Raw genomic sequence first — 11,720 nt, 5'->3', positions numbered from 1 at the left:
TAGTCCAGTACATTGATAGCAATGCATGGTTTTCCAAAAAAATGGCTTCAAAATCACCCTAATTTTTATTACATTCTCTCAAACACATTACTGCCCTTATGCTGTGTAGAAAGTTTGAGTTGATTCCAACTTCAATTTTTTGAGTTACGACCATTTTAAGAAATGCCAAAATTCTGAATACCCAAATTGCTCCAAAAGCACCCACAATTTTTTACAATTTCAATACACGCATCAATGTTCTTGTACTACATCATAACCTTAAATACTAAAACTACACTGTCAGCAAATAAACTAACATTATATATTGATGAAAGGTGTGCCTGTATGTACACATTGTACAAATAGTGACGTCACGACCTATTTTACTTGGGGAGGGGCTAGACCACAAAAGAAATTATAAATATCCCAGATAGTACATCAACTGTGCATCACAAAGTGTGCAGTAAAAGAATGAAGTTGGCCATTGCAAAGAAAATCGAGGATGCTGTTTTTATTGTTCTTCTTATTGTGGTGCTGGGCTTATTCACAGTTCCAATAATAGTCTACTATAGATCTACTTCAGTAAGTTTTCAAGAATGATACTAGATCTAGTCTACAAGTGATATCTTAACAAATTCTTGCATGCATATAAATCTAATGCTTATTTCTCTATAGCGTGTGTAATTTAAAGTAGTTTATTTTAAACTTCATTGTTTTACAATAATACATAAGTAGTATATCTAAATTCCTTTGAGCCATCTGAGGATATGTAGATATGTAGTATGACACCACAGGTTGGCACACTTGCACTATAAGCATGAAGTATCACTTAATTGTATAATACACAATCTGGATTTTAGGTAAAGAACTTTAAATTTGTTCCACAATAAATCTTTGCTTCAGTTTAGTGCAAAAAAGGGAGAATAGCATTCTTTTGTAAATAGATCTAAGTTGCGGGTCTATTATCCGATGATTTGAGTTATCAAAAACATTGATTACAAGCTATGTGAACCATGATAGTTTTAGAAAAACAATAGCATCAATAAACATCTACTATAAGTATAAAATGTTTAAGACTGGCTTCAACAAACTTTCAATTTAGAATACATATGATTCAGACAACCACAACAATGGGAATTTTAGCGAAGGAACAATCAGCAACAACAATGTAAGCCAGAACTGCACCGAACTATCATGGAGTCAGGATAATGATGCCTCAGAATGTTATGAGTATACTGGAACTGCTTGTAGAAACTTCTTAAATCAATGGTTTCAATGTACCATTGGAGAAGGTGAATTGAATACTAGTATTGGAGTAAGTCAACATGAACAAAATCAGCTTGAACAGACAATTGCATCACTCAAAACTTATTTAGGTAATGTCACAGCATTATAAGTAAATTTATTAATTCAGTTTTTATAGAGTATTACAAGCAATGTCAACAACAATCATCAGCTTTTATATGTCAATATTTCTTTCCACTTGCTGATTGCTCAACTGGAAAATCTTACAAGGCTACCAAGGAAGACTGCCTCCTCATAAGTACAGGTGTTTGTTCAAACTTGTGGACACTAGCAAACAACTTTGGGTATGGCTCACTCTTACCTGATTGTACTACACTGCCAAATGGCAAGATAATTTTATCCATTTCTAATAATTTATACTTTATACAGCTGCCAAAAATTCATCTTCTGTCACAATTCCCATTGACGGCATGAATGATACCAATGGTACTGATGGTATAGTGTGCAGAGAAGATTTTGTTAAAACGAATTTAATCTGTGAGCCAAGATGTGACAGTTTTGAACAAAGCTCTCATTTAGACGCACTGATAATGATTTATTCAGAAGTATTTGCAACTAGCATGGGCTTAATTTTTTGCGTTATTGCAATTATAGCTGCTGTTAAGGAATACAAAACATCGTTAGTGTCTATTATGAAGTATTTCCTCATGTAGTTTTGTTATTATATGACAGGCTTGTATATCCTTCTGTATTGGTATTTTATCAAGTCATAGATATGACTGCATTGGGTAAAGTGTAATGCAATCTTACGCTCATTGTATACATTCAAATTATAGTTATAGTACTAATCATAACTGCTATTGATCGGTATGGATTATATTGCAGTTCAGTTAGTCTATTGGAGACATTAAATAATCCAACTCCTTTTTGTAAATTTTCAGGTAAAGAATTAACTACACAGTAATTTAAAACTTTTATCCTCATTGTATAGGAGTTGTATTTCATTATGTTATTGTAAATATGGCACTGTGGTGGTTCTTTCATGTTGCTATGTTCTTTCACAAAGTATTTTTTCCCTTCCAAGCGAATAGATTTGAAAAGTTGGGCCGTGAAAAGTATATATTCGCAACTGTAACCATTTTATGTGAGTATACATTATATTTATTAATTGTGAAATGATCACTTTCATTTATAAAGCTCTACTACTTCCATTGCCAGCTGTTATCGTTTGCCTTTCTGTTGACAAATTCAAATATAATGTTCATCGTTTTCCAACAACTCTTTGCATTAGTGATGGTGACATGTGGTTCTACTCTACAACACTTCCAATGGATATATTACTAGCTGCTGGAGTAATAATGCTAATTATGATTCTTTGGACTATGAGAAAGGTATGCATGTACCAGCACATAATCATTAATTTTATAAAATAATGCTAATTTTGTTTTTGTTAATAGAAAACAAATTTCTTGAACAGGAATAGTCGTACTAAGCTTAGCACTGCTGAGAAAAAAATCCTCTTGGTTTTTACATCATTTATTGTTTTTGGTGTTTATATTTTAGGGCATGTAAGTGACATAACAGCAAAATCTGGAAAGTTTCAAGCAGCTTTAAGAGAATACTTTGAATGTGAAGCATTTGGTCATATCCCTGGAAAATGTGATAGAGAAACATTTGATAAGATCTATAGCCCATACACAAGTGTTATTGCATACATACTAATGAGTTTGATACCGTTGAGCATTTTGAACTTCATACTTAAGTGGAGCTCAGTCAAAATTGCAAAAAATAAAGTAATAAAATTGACAAGGAGGCATTTAAGTTTCTTGTATCATGGAAAACGCTCTTTTGTAACTTCCTCTGAAAGTGTTTCTGATGAGTTATCATCAAAATCAAGTAAAAGTACAAAGATTACTGAAAACACTACTGTGTAACTTTAATTGCTGATAATTTTGACTTTTAACTACTGTGTGTGATTTTTTTTTGTATTAAAACTTCTTAGTAAATGAAATACTGAGTATGATCACTTTTAAAACCAGTTACAATTTCTCCTAAGACGACATAGACAGAACAAAACTGTCTAGATAAAAAGGCGTGCCCATATTATCTACTTTCTGGAGTTTACTCTAGTTCAGACTAGTTGACAAGCTATAGGTAAGTGTCAGCTAGAAAAGATGTGCTGCTGGGATAGAAATAAACAGAAAAGTGTTTCTATGCTCAAACAGCCGAGCAAACAGCTTATTCCCACAATAGAATAGGGTGTGGCACTTGTCAACGTGATCGTGATGTAATGATGATTCATATCCTCAATTAAAATCATAATAATTATTGTGAAACCAAGAATACACATCAATGTCCTTAAACTTATACTAGGGCTACACAAAGGGTGTGCCCTGACTGTACTTCAATTCCTGGAGTTTAAATCTACAAGTGTCAACTAGAAAGGATGTGCTACTGGAATAGAAATAAACAGAAAAGTGTTGCTATAGGAAAGAAGATTGAGAACATTGCATTTATTGTCACCATTGTCATAGTGCTGGGCTTATTCACTCTCCCAATAATATTCTATTTTACTTCCGTAAGTTTATAATATTATTTTTAAAAGTAGCAAATAAATTTTTAATTAATTTATATGGTTAAGAAAATATAATTTTGGGTAGAAATAGATCTGGATCTAATATGGGTCGTGGATGTCTACATTCATCTTTGTGTATTCAAAATGATCTAGATCTTGAATCTACATCTCCCAAAATACCACAATACATATTGTTATTGTTAGCAATGTTTTTTCTGACAGTGAAATTGCTGTTTAGCTACATATTTTGCCTGAAATAAATAGGTTTTCTTGTATTTCAAAGCTACTTGATGACAATGACTAATTGACCATTACCACAATTTGTTGTCATATGGCATGCAGGATGTTATGGTAGTTATATTATGAACCTACTGTAAAATGTATGAATTGTGCCAGCCAATAATGTTATTTTGGTTTTGCAACTGAGCAAGCAAGTAATCTATGATATACATAGTAAAATTTATGTATGGTAAAATTTATGCATAGTGTAAAATTTTGGTGGCAATAGCTTAAAAAACATCTAGTAACAGATCTAAATAATTATCCAATGGATGGTTAATTACATAACCGTTAATTTTTGTAAAGAGTCATAACAGGGACACCTTTAACAATGTCAGCATCTATTACAAAGGATGGTATAGCAATATAAATGACATAAGCCAAAACTGCACCAGACTATCATGGAGTCAGGATAATGATGCCTCAGAATGTCATGAGTATACTGGAACTGCTTGTAGAAACTTCTTACATCAATGGTTTCAATGTACCATTGGAGAAGGTGAATTGAATATTGGAGTAAGTCAACAAGAACAAAATCAACATGAACAAACAATCACATCACTCAATTCTTATTTAGGTAATGTTACAGCATATAATAAGTAAATTTATTATTTTAATACTATTTTTATAGAGTATTGCAAGCAATGTCAACAACAATCATCAGCTTTCATATGTCAATATTTCTTTCCACTTGCTGATTGCTCAACTGGAAAATCTTACAAGGCTACCAAGGAAGACTGCCTCCTCATAAGTACAGGTGTTTGTTCAGACCTGTGGACACTAGCCAACAACTTTAGCTATGGCTCACTCTTACCTGATTGTTCTACACTACCAAATGGTATGATAGTAATCTTATTACTAATAATTTATGCTTTATAGCTGTCAACGACTCATCTTCTGTCACAATTCTAATTGAAGACATGAATGATAGCAATGGTACTGAAGGTATAGCGTGCAGAGAAGATTTTGTTGAAATAGATTTAATCTGTGAGCCAAGATGTGACAGTTTTGAACAAACTGGTTCTCATTTAGACTCACAATTACTGATCTATTCGGAAGTTGTTGCAACCAGTATAGCCCTAACTTTCTGCATTATTGCAATTATTGTTGCTGTAAAGGAATATAAGATATTGTTAGTGATTATACAATCTATCACAAGTCATAACATTATATCACTGTATCATTATAGGCTAGCATATCCTTCTATATTGGTACTTTTTCAAGTCATAGACGTGACTGTATTGGGTAAATTGCATTGTAGTCTTATGTTCATTTATGCATCCATATTTATAGTCATAGTACTAATCATAACTGCTATTGATCGGTATGGATTATACTGCAGTTCAGTTAGTCTATTGGAGACATTAAAAAATCCAACTCCTTTTTGCAAATTTTCAGGTAAAAGTTTAACCACTTATCTAAAACTTAATTTTCAATGTAGGAGTTATAATTCATTATACTTATGTAAATATGGCACTGTGGTGGTTCTTTCATGTTGCTATATTCTTTCACAAAGTATTGTTTCCCTTCCAAGCAAATAGATTTGAAAAGTTGGGACGTAACAAGTACATATTTGCAACTGTAACTATATTATGTGAGTTTTATTGCATTTATTAATTTTAAAATAATCCATTTCCTATATAAAGCTATACTACTTCCACTGCCAGCTGTTATCATTTGCCTTACTGTTGACAAATTCAAATATAATGTCCGTCGTTTTCCAACAAATCTTTGCAGCAGCAGAGGTGACATGAGGTTCTATTCTATAACACTTCCAATGGATGTACTATTTGCTACTGGAGTTATAATGTTGATTATAGTTCTTTGGACTATGAGAAATGTATGTACACTAAAATATTGATTTTATAAATACTTTAATTTTGTTAATAGAAAACAACTTTCTTGAATAAAAAAAGTCATACTAAGCTAAGCACTGCTGAGAAAAAAATCCTATTGGTTTTTACAGTTTTTACTATTTTTGGTGCTTTTACTATAGGGCATGAAAGCAGCACAGATGCAACATCTGACAAGTTTGAAGCAGCTTTAGAAGAATATTTTGAATGTGAAGCATTTGGTCACATCCCTGGAAAGTGTGACAGAGGAACAATTGAAAAGATCCGCAGGCCTTACTTCAGTGCTATTGCATACATACTAATGAGTTTGATACCGTTGAGCATTTTGAACTTCATACTTAAGTGGAGCTCAGTTAAAAGTGCTAGAAATAAAGTTGTAAATTTGACAAAGAGGTGTTTCAGTTTTTTGCATCGTGCCTGTGAAAGTGTTCCTGATGAGTTATCATCAAAATCAGATAAAAGTACAAATAGTAAGAACTCTGCTGTATAACTTGACTTCACTTTATGCTAATAATTTGGACCTTTAACTTCTGTGTGCCTATATGTGATTGCTTTATACCTGTTTTTTAGCATTAAAAACTTCCTTAGTACTGAAACGAAATGCTGAGTAATGAGCACTTTAAAAATTTTTGCCTTCACAATTACTGTATAATTATATCATTTACATGAAAATAGTTACACAATAATATTAATGATATACATCAATGTCCTTGTGTTTACATAAAATCGTTATACAATAAGATTATCAATAACTAAATTTTCTGTGTATCTATAATGTCCTTGTGCTAGATCTATATGACATAACCCTAAATTAATCAGTCTATAGATTAATAAAAGAAGGCGTGCCCTGCATGCATGTACACAGATGACTATATGTACTTCCTGGTGAAGCTAGGTCTAAGTGTCAGCTACAGAAAAAATGTGCTGCTGGAATAGAAATATTAAGAAGAATTATGCCATAGGAAAGAAGATTGAGAACATTGCTTTTATTGTCACTATTGTCATAGTGCTGGGCTTATTCACTCTCCCAATAATAATCTATTATACTTCAGTGAGTTAATATTATTTTTTAAATGTAGCAAATAAAATATTTATTAACTTATATGCAATAGACAATATAATTTTGGGTAGAAATAGATTTGAATCTAATATGGGTCATGCATGGGTGGCTACATTCATCTTTGTGTATTCAAAATGATCAAAATCTTGAATCTACATCTCCAAAATACTACAATCCATATTTTTATTGTAAGCAATGTATTCTCTGACAGTACAATTACTGTCTAGCTACATAGTTTGCCTGAAATAAATAGGTTCTCTTGTGTTTCAAAGGTACTCCTAGTCACAAGCATACTGGGATGACAATGACTAATTGAATTTGTTTTCATATGGCTTCATTAAGCATGCAGGATGTTATAGTAGTTACGTTGTACACCTAGAGTAAATGAACGAAATGTGCCAGCCAGACATGATTATTTTAGTTTGGCAACTGAGCCATGTGAGTAATTGGTATATATAGACTACATAAAGATTTATTTTATTATTTATGCATTGCCATCTACCTGTCTGGCAGGTGTTATGGGTTATAATGGGTATTAACACCAGCCAGACAGGAAGATAGATATCTAATTAAAACTAACCACAATGAGTCCCTACTCTTAGCTATGGCTTTATTGGTTTACTTGTCCAGCCACTTTGTCAAAACAAGTGACAGTACTATAGAACATGCATATTTGCAGGCATATACCACCCCACTGAACATCAAAAATTGCTATGGCAATAAGCACTCGCCATAGTATAAGCATAGTAATAGCTTCTACATTCAATTGGATGGCCATTTACATAATTGTTAATTTTTGTAAAGAGGTACCACACGGACACCTTTAACAATGCCAGCATCAATTATACTGGATTTCATAGCAATATCAGTGGAATAAGCCAAAACTTTACCAGACTATCATGGAGTCAGGATAATGATGCCTCAGAATGTCATGAGTATATTGGAACTGCTTGTAAAAACTTCTTACATCAATGGTTTCAATGTACCATTGGAGAAGGTGAATTGAATATTGGAGTAAGTCAACAAGAACAAAATCAACATGAACAGACAATTGGATCACTCAATAATTATTTAGGTAATGACTTTGGCTTATAAATTTTTCATTAATGTTAATTATAGAGTATTACAAGCAATGTCAACAACAATCATCAGCTTTCATATGTCAATATTTCTTTCCACTTGCTGATTGCTCAACTGGAAAATCTTACAAGGCTACCAAGGAATACTGCCTCCTCATGAGTATAGGTGTTTGTTCAGACCTGTGGACACTAGCAAACAACTTTAGTTATGGCTCACTCTTACCTGATTGTTCTACACTACCAAATGGTATGATAATCATTGTATCCATTACTAATAATTTATACTTTATATAGCTTCCAACAATTCATATTCTGTTATAATTCCCATTGAAGGCATGGATGACACCAATGGTACTGATGGTATAGTGTGCAGAGAAGATTTTGTTAAAATAGATTTAATTTGTGAGCCAAGATGTGACAGTTTTGAACAAACTAGTTCTCATTTAGAATCACAATTATTGATCTATTCAGAAGTTATTGCAACCAGTATAGCCCTAACTTTCTGCATTGTTGCAATTATTGTTGTTATAAAGGAATATAAGATATTGTTAGTGACTATATAGTCTATGACAAATCACAACATTATATCACTGTATCATTATAGGCTAGCATATCCTTCTGTATTGGTAGTTTTTCAAGTCATAGACATGACTGTATTGGGTAAAGTGCATTGTAATCTTATGTTCATTGTATACATCCATATCTATAGTCATAGTATTAATCATAACAGCTATTGATCGGTATGGATTATATTGTGGTTCAGTTAGTCTATTGGAGACATTAAAACATCCCTCTTTTTTTTGCAAATTTTCAGGTAAAAATTTAACCATTTTATCTAAAACTTTACTTTTCAATGTAGGAGCTGTGTCTCATTACGTTTACATAAATATGCCATTGTGGTGGTTCTTTCATGTTGCTATATTTTTTCACAAAGTATTGTTTCCCTTCCAAGCAAATAGATTTGAAAAGCTGGGACATAACAAGTACATATTTGCAACTGTAACTACTTTGTGTGAGTTTTATTGCATTCATTAATTTTAAAATAATCCATTTCCTTAATAAAGCTATACTACTTCCATTGCCAGCTATCATCATTTGCCTTTCTGTTGACAAATTTAAATATAATATCAATCGTTTCCCACCAACTCTTTGCGGCAGCAATGGTGCCATGTGGTTCTATTCTATAACACTTCCAATGGATGTACTATTCGCTGCTGGAGTTATAATGCTGATTATAGTTCTTTGGACTATGAGAAATGTAGGTACACTGAAATATTGATGCTATGAATATTTTACTTTTGTTAATAGAAAACAACTTTCTTGAAAAAAAGAAGTCATACTAAGCTAAGCACTGCTGAGAAAAAAATCCTATTGGTTTTTACATATTTTATTATTTTTGGTGTTTTTAATATAGCGCGCCAAAGCTACATAGACGCAGGATCTGAAAAGTTTGAAGCAACTTTAGAAGAATATTTTGAATGTGAGGCATTGGGTCACATCCCTGGAAAGTGTGACAGAGGAACATTTGATAAGATCCGTAGCCCTTACATGGGTGCTGTTGCATATATACTAATGAACTTGATACCATTGAGCATTTTGAACTTCATACTTAAGTGGAGCTCAGTTAAAAGTGCTGGAAACAAAGCTGTAAATTTGATAAAGAGGTGTTTCAGTTTTTTACATCGTGAAATAGCTTTTGTAACTTCTTGTGAAAGTGTTCCTGATGAGTTATCATCAAAATCAGATAGAAGTACAAATAGTCAAAACTCTGCTGTATAACTTGACTTCACTTTATTCTATTAATTTGGACCTTTAACTTTTGTGTGCCTATATGTGATTGCTTTATACCTGTTTTTTAGTATTAAAAAATTTTTGAGTACTGAAATGAAATGCTGAGTAATGAGCACTTTCAAACTTTGCCTTCACAATTACTGTATAACTATTGTTTACATGAAAATAGTTACACAATATTATTAATTACACACATCAATGTCCTTGTGCTTACATAAAATCATTATACAATAAAATTATCAATTACTAAAATATTTTCTGATAAATCTACAATGTCCTTGTGCTATATGACATAACCCTAAATTAATCAGTCTATAGATTAATAAAAGAAGGCGTGCCCTGCATGCATGTACACAGATGACAATATGTACTTCCTGGTGAAGCTAGGCAAGTGTCAGCTATAGAGAAAAGATGTGCTGCTGGAAAAGAAATAAACAAAAAAGTTTTGCTATAGGAAAGAAAATTGAGAACATTGCTTTCATTGCTACTCTTGTCATAGTGCTGGGCTTGTTCACTCTCCCAATAATATTCTATTATACTTCAGTAAGTCAATATTATTTTTTATAAATGTAGCAAATAAAATTATTATTAATTTATATGGAATAGATAATATAATTTTGGGTACAAATAGATCTAGATTTAATTTGGGTCGTGAGTGTCCACATTCATCTCTGTTTATTTAAAATAATTTATAGATCTTGAATCTACATCTCCGAATTACCACAATGCATATGGTATTGTTAGCAATGTTTTCTAGCTACATATTTTGCCTGAAATGAATAGGTTCTTATGCGTTTAAAAGGTACTTCAGTCACAAGCATACTGGGATGACAGTGACTAGCCACAATTTGTTGCCATACGGCTCACTGAACATGAAGGATGTTTTGGTAGTACACTCTACATTGTTTCCTAGAAAAACCAGTCAAGTGTGCCAAACATGTTGTTCCTTTTGGTTTGTTAACTCATTTATGTAAGTAATCTATAGTAGGCATGGTAAGATTTAGGCATAGTAAAATTTTGGCGATAGCTTCTAAAGAAACATCTTGGCAATAGATCTAAATATTAAAATTAACTATATAAATGGATGGCCAATTATACACCTGTTAATTTTTGTAAAGAGTTATGGCACGGACACCTTTAACAATGCCAGCATTTATCACACTGGATTTCAAAGCAATATTACTGGAATAAGCCAAAACTGCACCAGACTATCATGGAGTCAGGATAATGATGCCTCAGAATGTCATGAGTATACTGGAACTGCTTGTAGAGACTTTTTACATCAATGGTTTCAATGTACCATTGGAGAAGGTGAATTGAATATTGGAGTAAGTCAACAAGAACAAAATCAACATGAACAGACAATTGGATCACTCAGTCCTTATTTAGGTAATCACTTTGGTTTATGAATTTTTCATTTTAATGTATTTGTAAGAACACTACAAACAATGTCAACAACAATCATCAGCTTTCATATGTCAATATTTCTTTCCTCTTGCTGACTGCTCAACTGGAAAATCTTACAAGGCTACCAAGGAAGACTGCCTCCTCATAAGTACAGGTGTTTGTTCAGACCTGTGGACACTAGCAAACAGCTTTAGCTATGGCTCACTCTTACCTGATTGTTCTACACTACCAAATGGTATGATAATAATCGTATATTACTAATATTTATACTTTATATAGCTGCCAATGACTCATCTTCTGTCACACTTTCAATTGAAGGCATAAATGATACCAATGGTACTGATGGTATGGTGTGCAGAGAAGATTTTGTTAAAATGGATTTAATGTGTGAGCCAAGATGTGACAGTTTTGAACAAAGCTCTCATTTAGACTCACGAATACTGATCTATTCA

At 32.5% G+C, this 11,720-nt stretch overlaps 3 protein-coding genes and 1 long non-coding RNA gene across 6 annotated transcripts in view; all 4 read left to right on the top strand.

The window, feature by feature from the left end:
• LOC109583830 (uncharacterized) overlaps nucleotides 1–3,231 on the top strand; it is a 7,038-nt gene extending 3,807 nt beyond the window's left edge. The window contains exons 3-9 of the mRNA XM_019999317.1: nucleotides 1,403–1,609; nucleotides 1,654–1,903; nucleotides 1,957–2,012; nucleotides 2,061–2,165; nucleotides 2,216–2,368; nucleotides 2,422–2,615; nucleotides 2,682–3,231. Of these exons, the coding sequence (XP_019854876.1) occupies nucleotides 1,695–1,903; nucleotides 1,957–2,012; nucleotides 2,061–2,165; nucleotides 2,216–2,368; nucleotides 2,422–2,615; nucleotides 2,682–3,158 (1,194 nt within the window). The 5' untranslated portion in view covers nucleotides 1,403–1,609; nucleotides 1,654–1,694 and the 3' untranslated portion in view covers nucleotides 3,159–3,231. The remainder of the gene's footprint in view (nucleotides 1–1,402; nucleotides 1,610–1,653; nucleotides 1,904–1,956; nucleotides 2,013–2,060; nucleotides 2,166–2,215; nucleotides 2,369–2,421; nucleotides 2,616–2,681) is intronic.
• Nucleotides 3,232–3,604: 373 nt separating this feature from the next.
• LOC109583828 (uncharacterized) overlaps nucleotides 3,605–11,720 on the top strand; it is a 12,909-nt gene continuing 4,793 nt past the window's right edge. Inside the window, exons 1-9 of one of the 3 annotated variants that reach the window (XM_019999315.1) lie at nucleotides 6,710–6,982; nucleotides 7,796–8,066; nucleotides 8,111–8,317; nucleotides 8,365–8,617; nucleotides 8,675–8,730; nucleotides 8,780–8,884; nucleotides 8,930–9,082; nucleotides 9,135–9,332; nucleotides 9,379–9,500. In XM_019999315.1, coding sequence (XP_019854874.1) covers nucleotides 6,851–6,982; nucleotides 7,796–8,066; nucleotides 8,111–8,317; nucleotides 8,365–8,617; nucleotides 8,675–8,730; nucleotides 8,780–8,884; nucleotides 8,930–9,082; nucleotides 9,135–9,332; nucleotides 9,379–9,413 — 1,410 coding nt within the window. In that variant the 5' untranslated portion in view covers nucleotides 6,710–6,850 and the 3' untranslated portion in view covers nucleotides 9,414–9,500. Of the gene's footprint in view, nucleotides 3,803–4,384; nucleotides 4,656–4,709; nucleotides 4,917–4,957; nucleotides 5,211–5,267; nucleotides 5,324–5,371; nucleotides 5,477–6,709; nucleotides 6,983–7,795; nucleotides 8,067–8,110; nucleotides 8,318–8,364; nucleotides 8,618–8,674; nucleotides 8,731–8,779; nucleotides 8,885–8,929; nucleotides 9,083–9,134; nucleotides 9,333–9,378; nucleotides 9,942–11,720 lie in introns of those variants that run through there. The other 2 variants (XM_019999312.1, XM_019999313.1) reach the window with 2 other exon arrangements.
• On the top strand, nucleotides 5,726–6,542 carry LOC109583831 (uncharacterized). The gene is made up of 2 exons (XM_019999318.1): nucleotides 5,726–5,918; nucleotides 5,969–6,542. The coding sequence occupies exons 1-2, from the start codon at nucleotides 5,829–5,831 to the stop codon at nucleotides 6,419–6,421; spliced, it is 543 nt and encodes a 180-aa protein (XP_019854877.1). The 5' UTR covers nucleotides 5,726–5,828; the 3' UTR covers nucleotides 6,422–6,542.
• Nucleotides 10,388–11,607, top strand: LOC109583833 (uncharacterized). Its single transcript, XR_002185719.1, has 4 exons — nucleotides 10,388–10,404; nucleotides 10,980–11,250; nucleotides 11,297–11,503; nucleotides 11,548–11,607. It is a non-coding gene; the product is annotated as an uncharacterized LOC109583833 (long non-coding RNA).

This window comes from Amphimedon queenslandica, unplaced genomic scaffold (assembly GCF_000090795.2).
Source record: "Amphimedon queenslandica unplaced genomic scaffold, v1.1 AMPQUscaffold_13277, whole genome shotgun sequence".
NCBI lineage: Eukaryota > Metazoa > Porifera > Demospongiae > Haplosclerida > Niphatidae > Amphimedon > Amphimedon queenslandica.
This window is presented reverse-complemented; position numbering and strand designations above follow the sequence as displayed.

Bases quoted from the DNA above. Each gene is read 5' to 3' on its own strand.
- LOC109583831 (XM_019999318.1), top strand. From the start codon at position 5,829: ATGAGGTTCTATTCTATAACACTTCCAATGGATGTACTATTTGCTACT. The intron at 5,919-5,968 runs GTATGTACACTA...TTTTGTTAATAG, and splicing joins TTCTTTGGACTATGAGAAAT to AAAACAACTTTCTTGAATAA.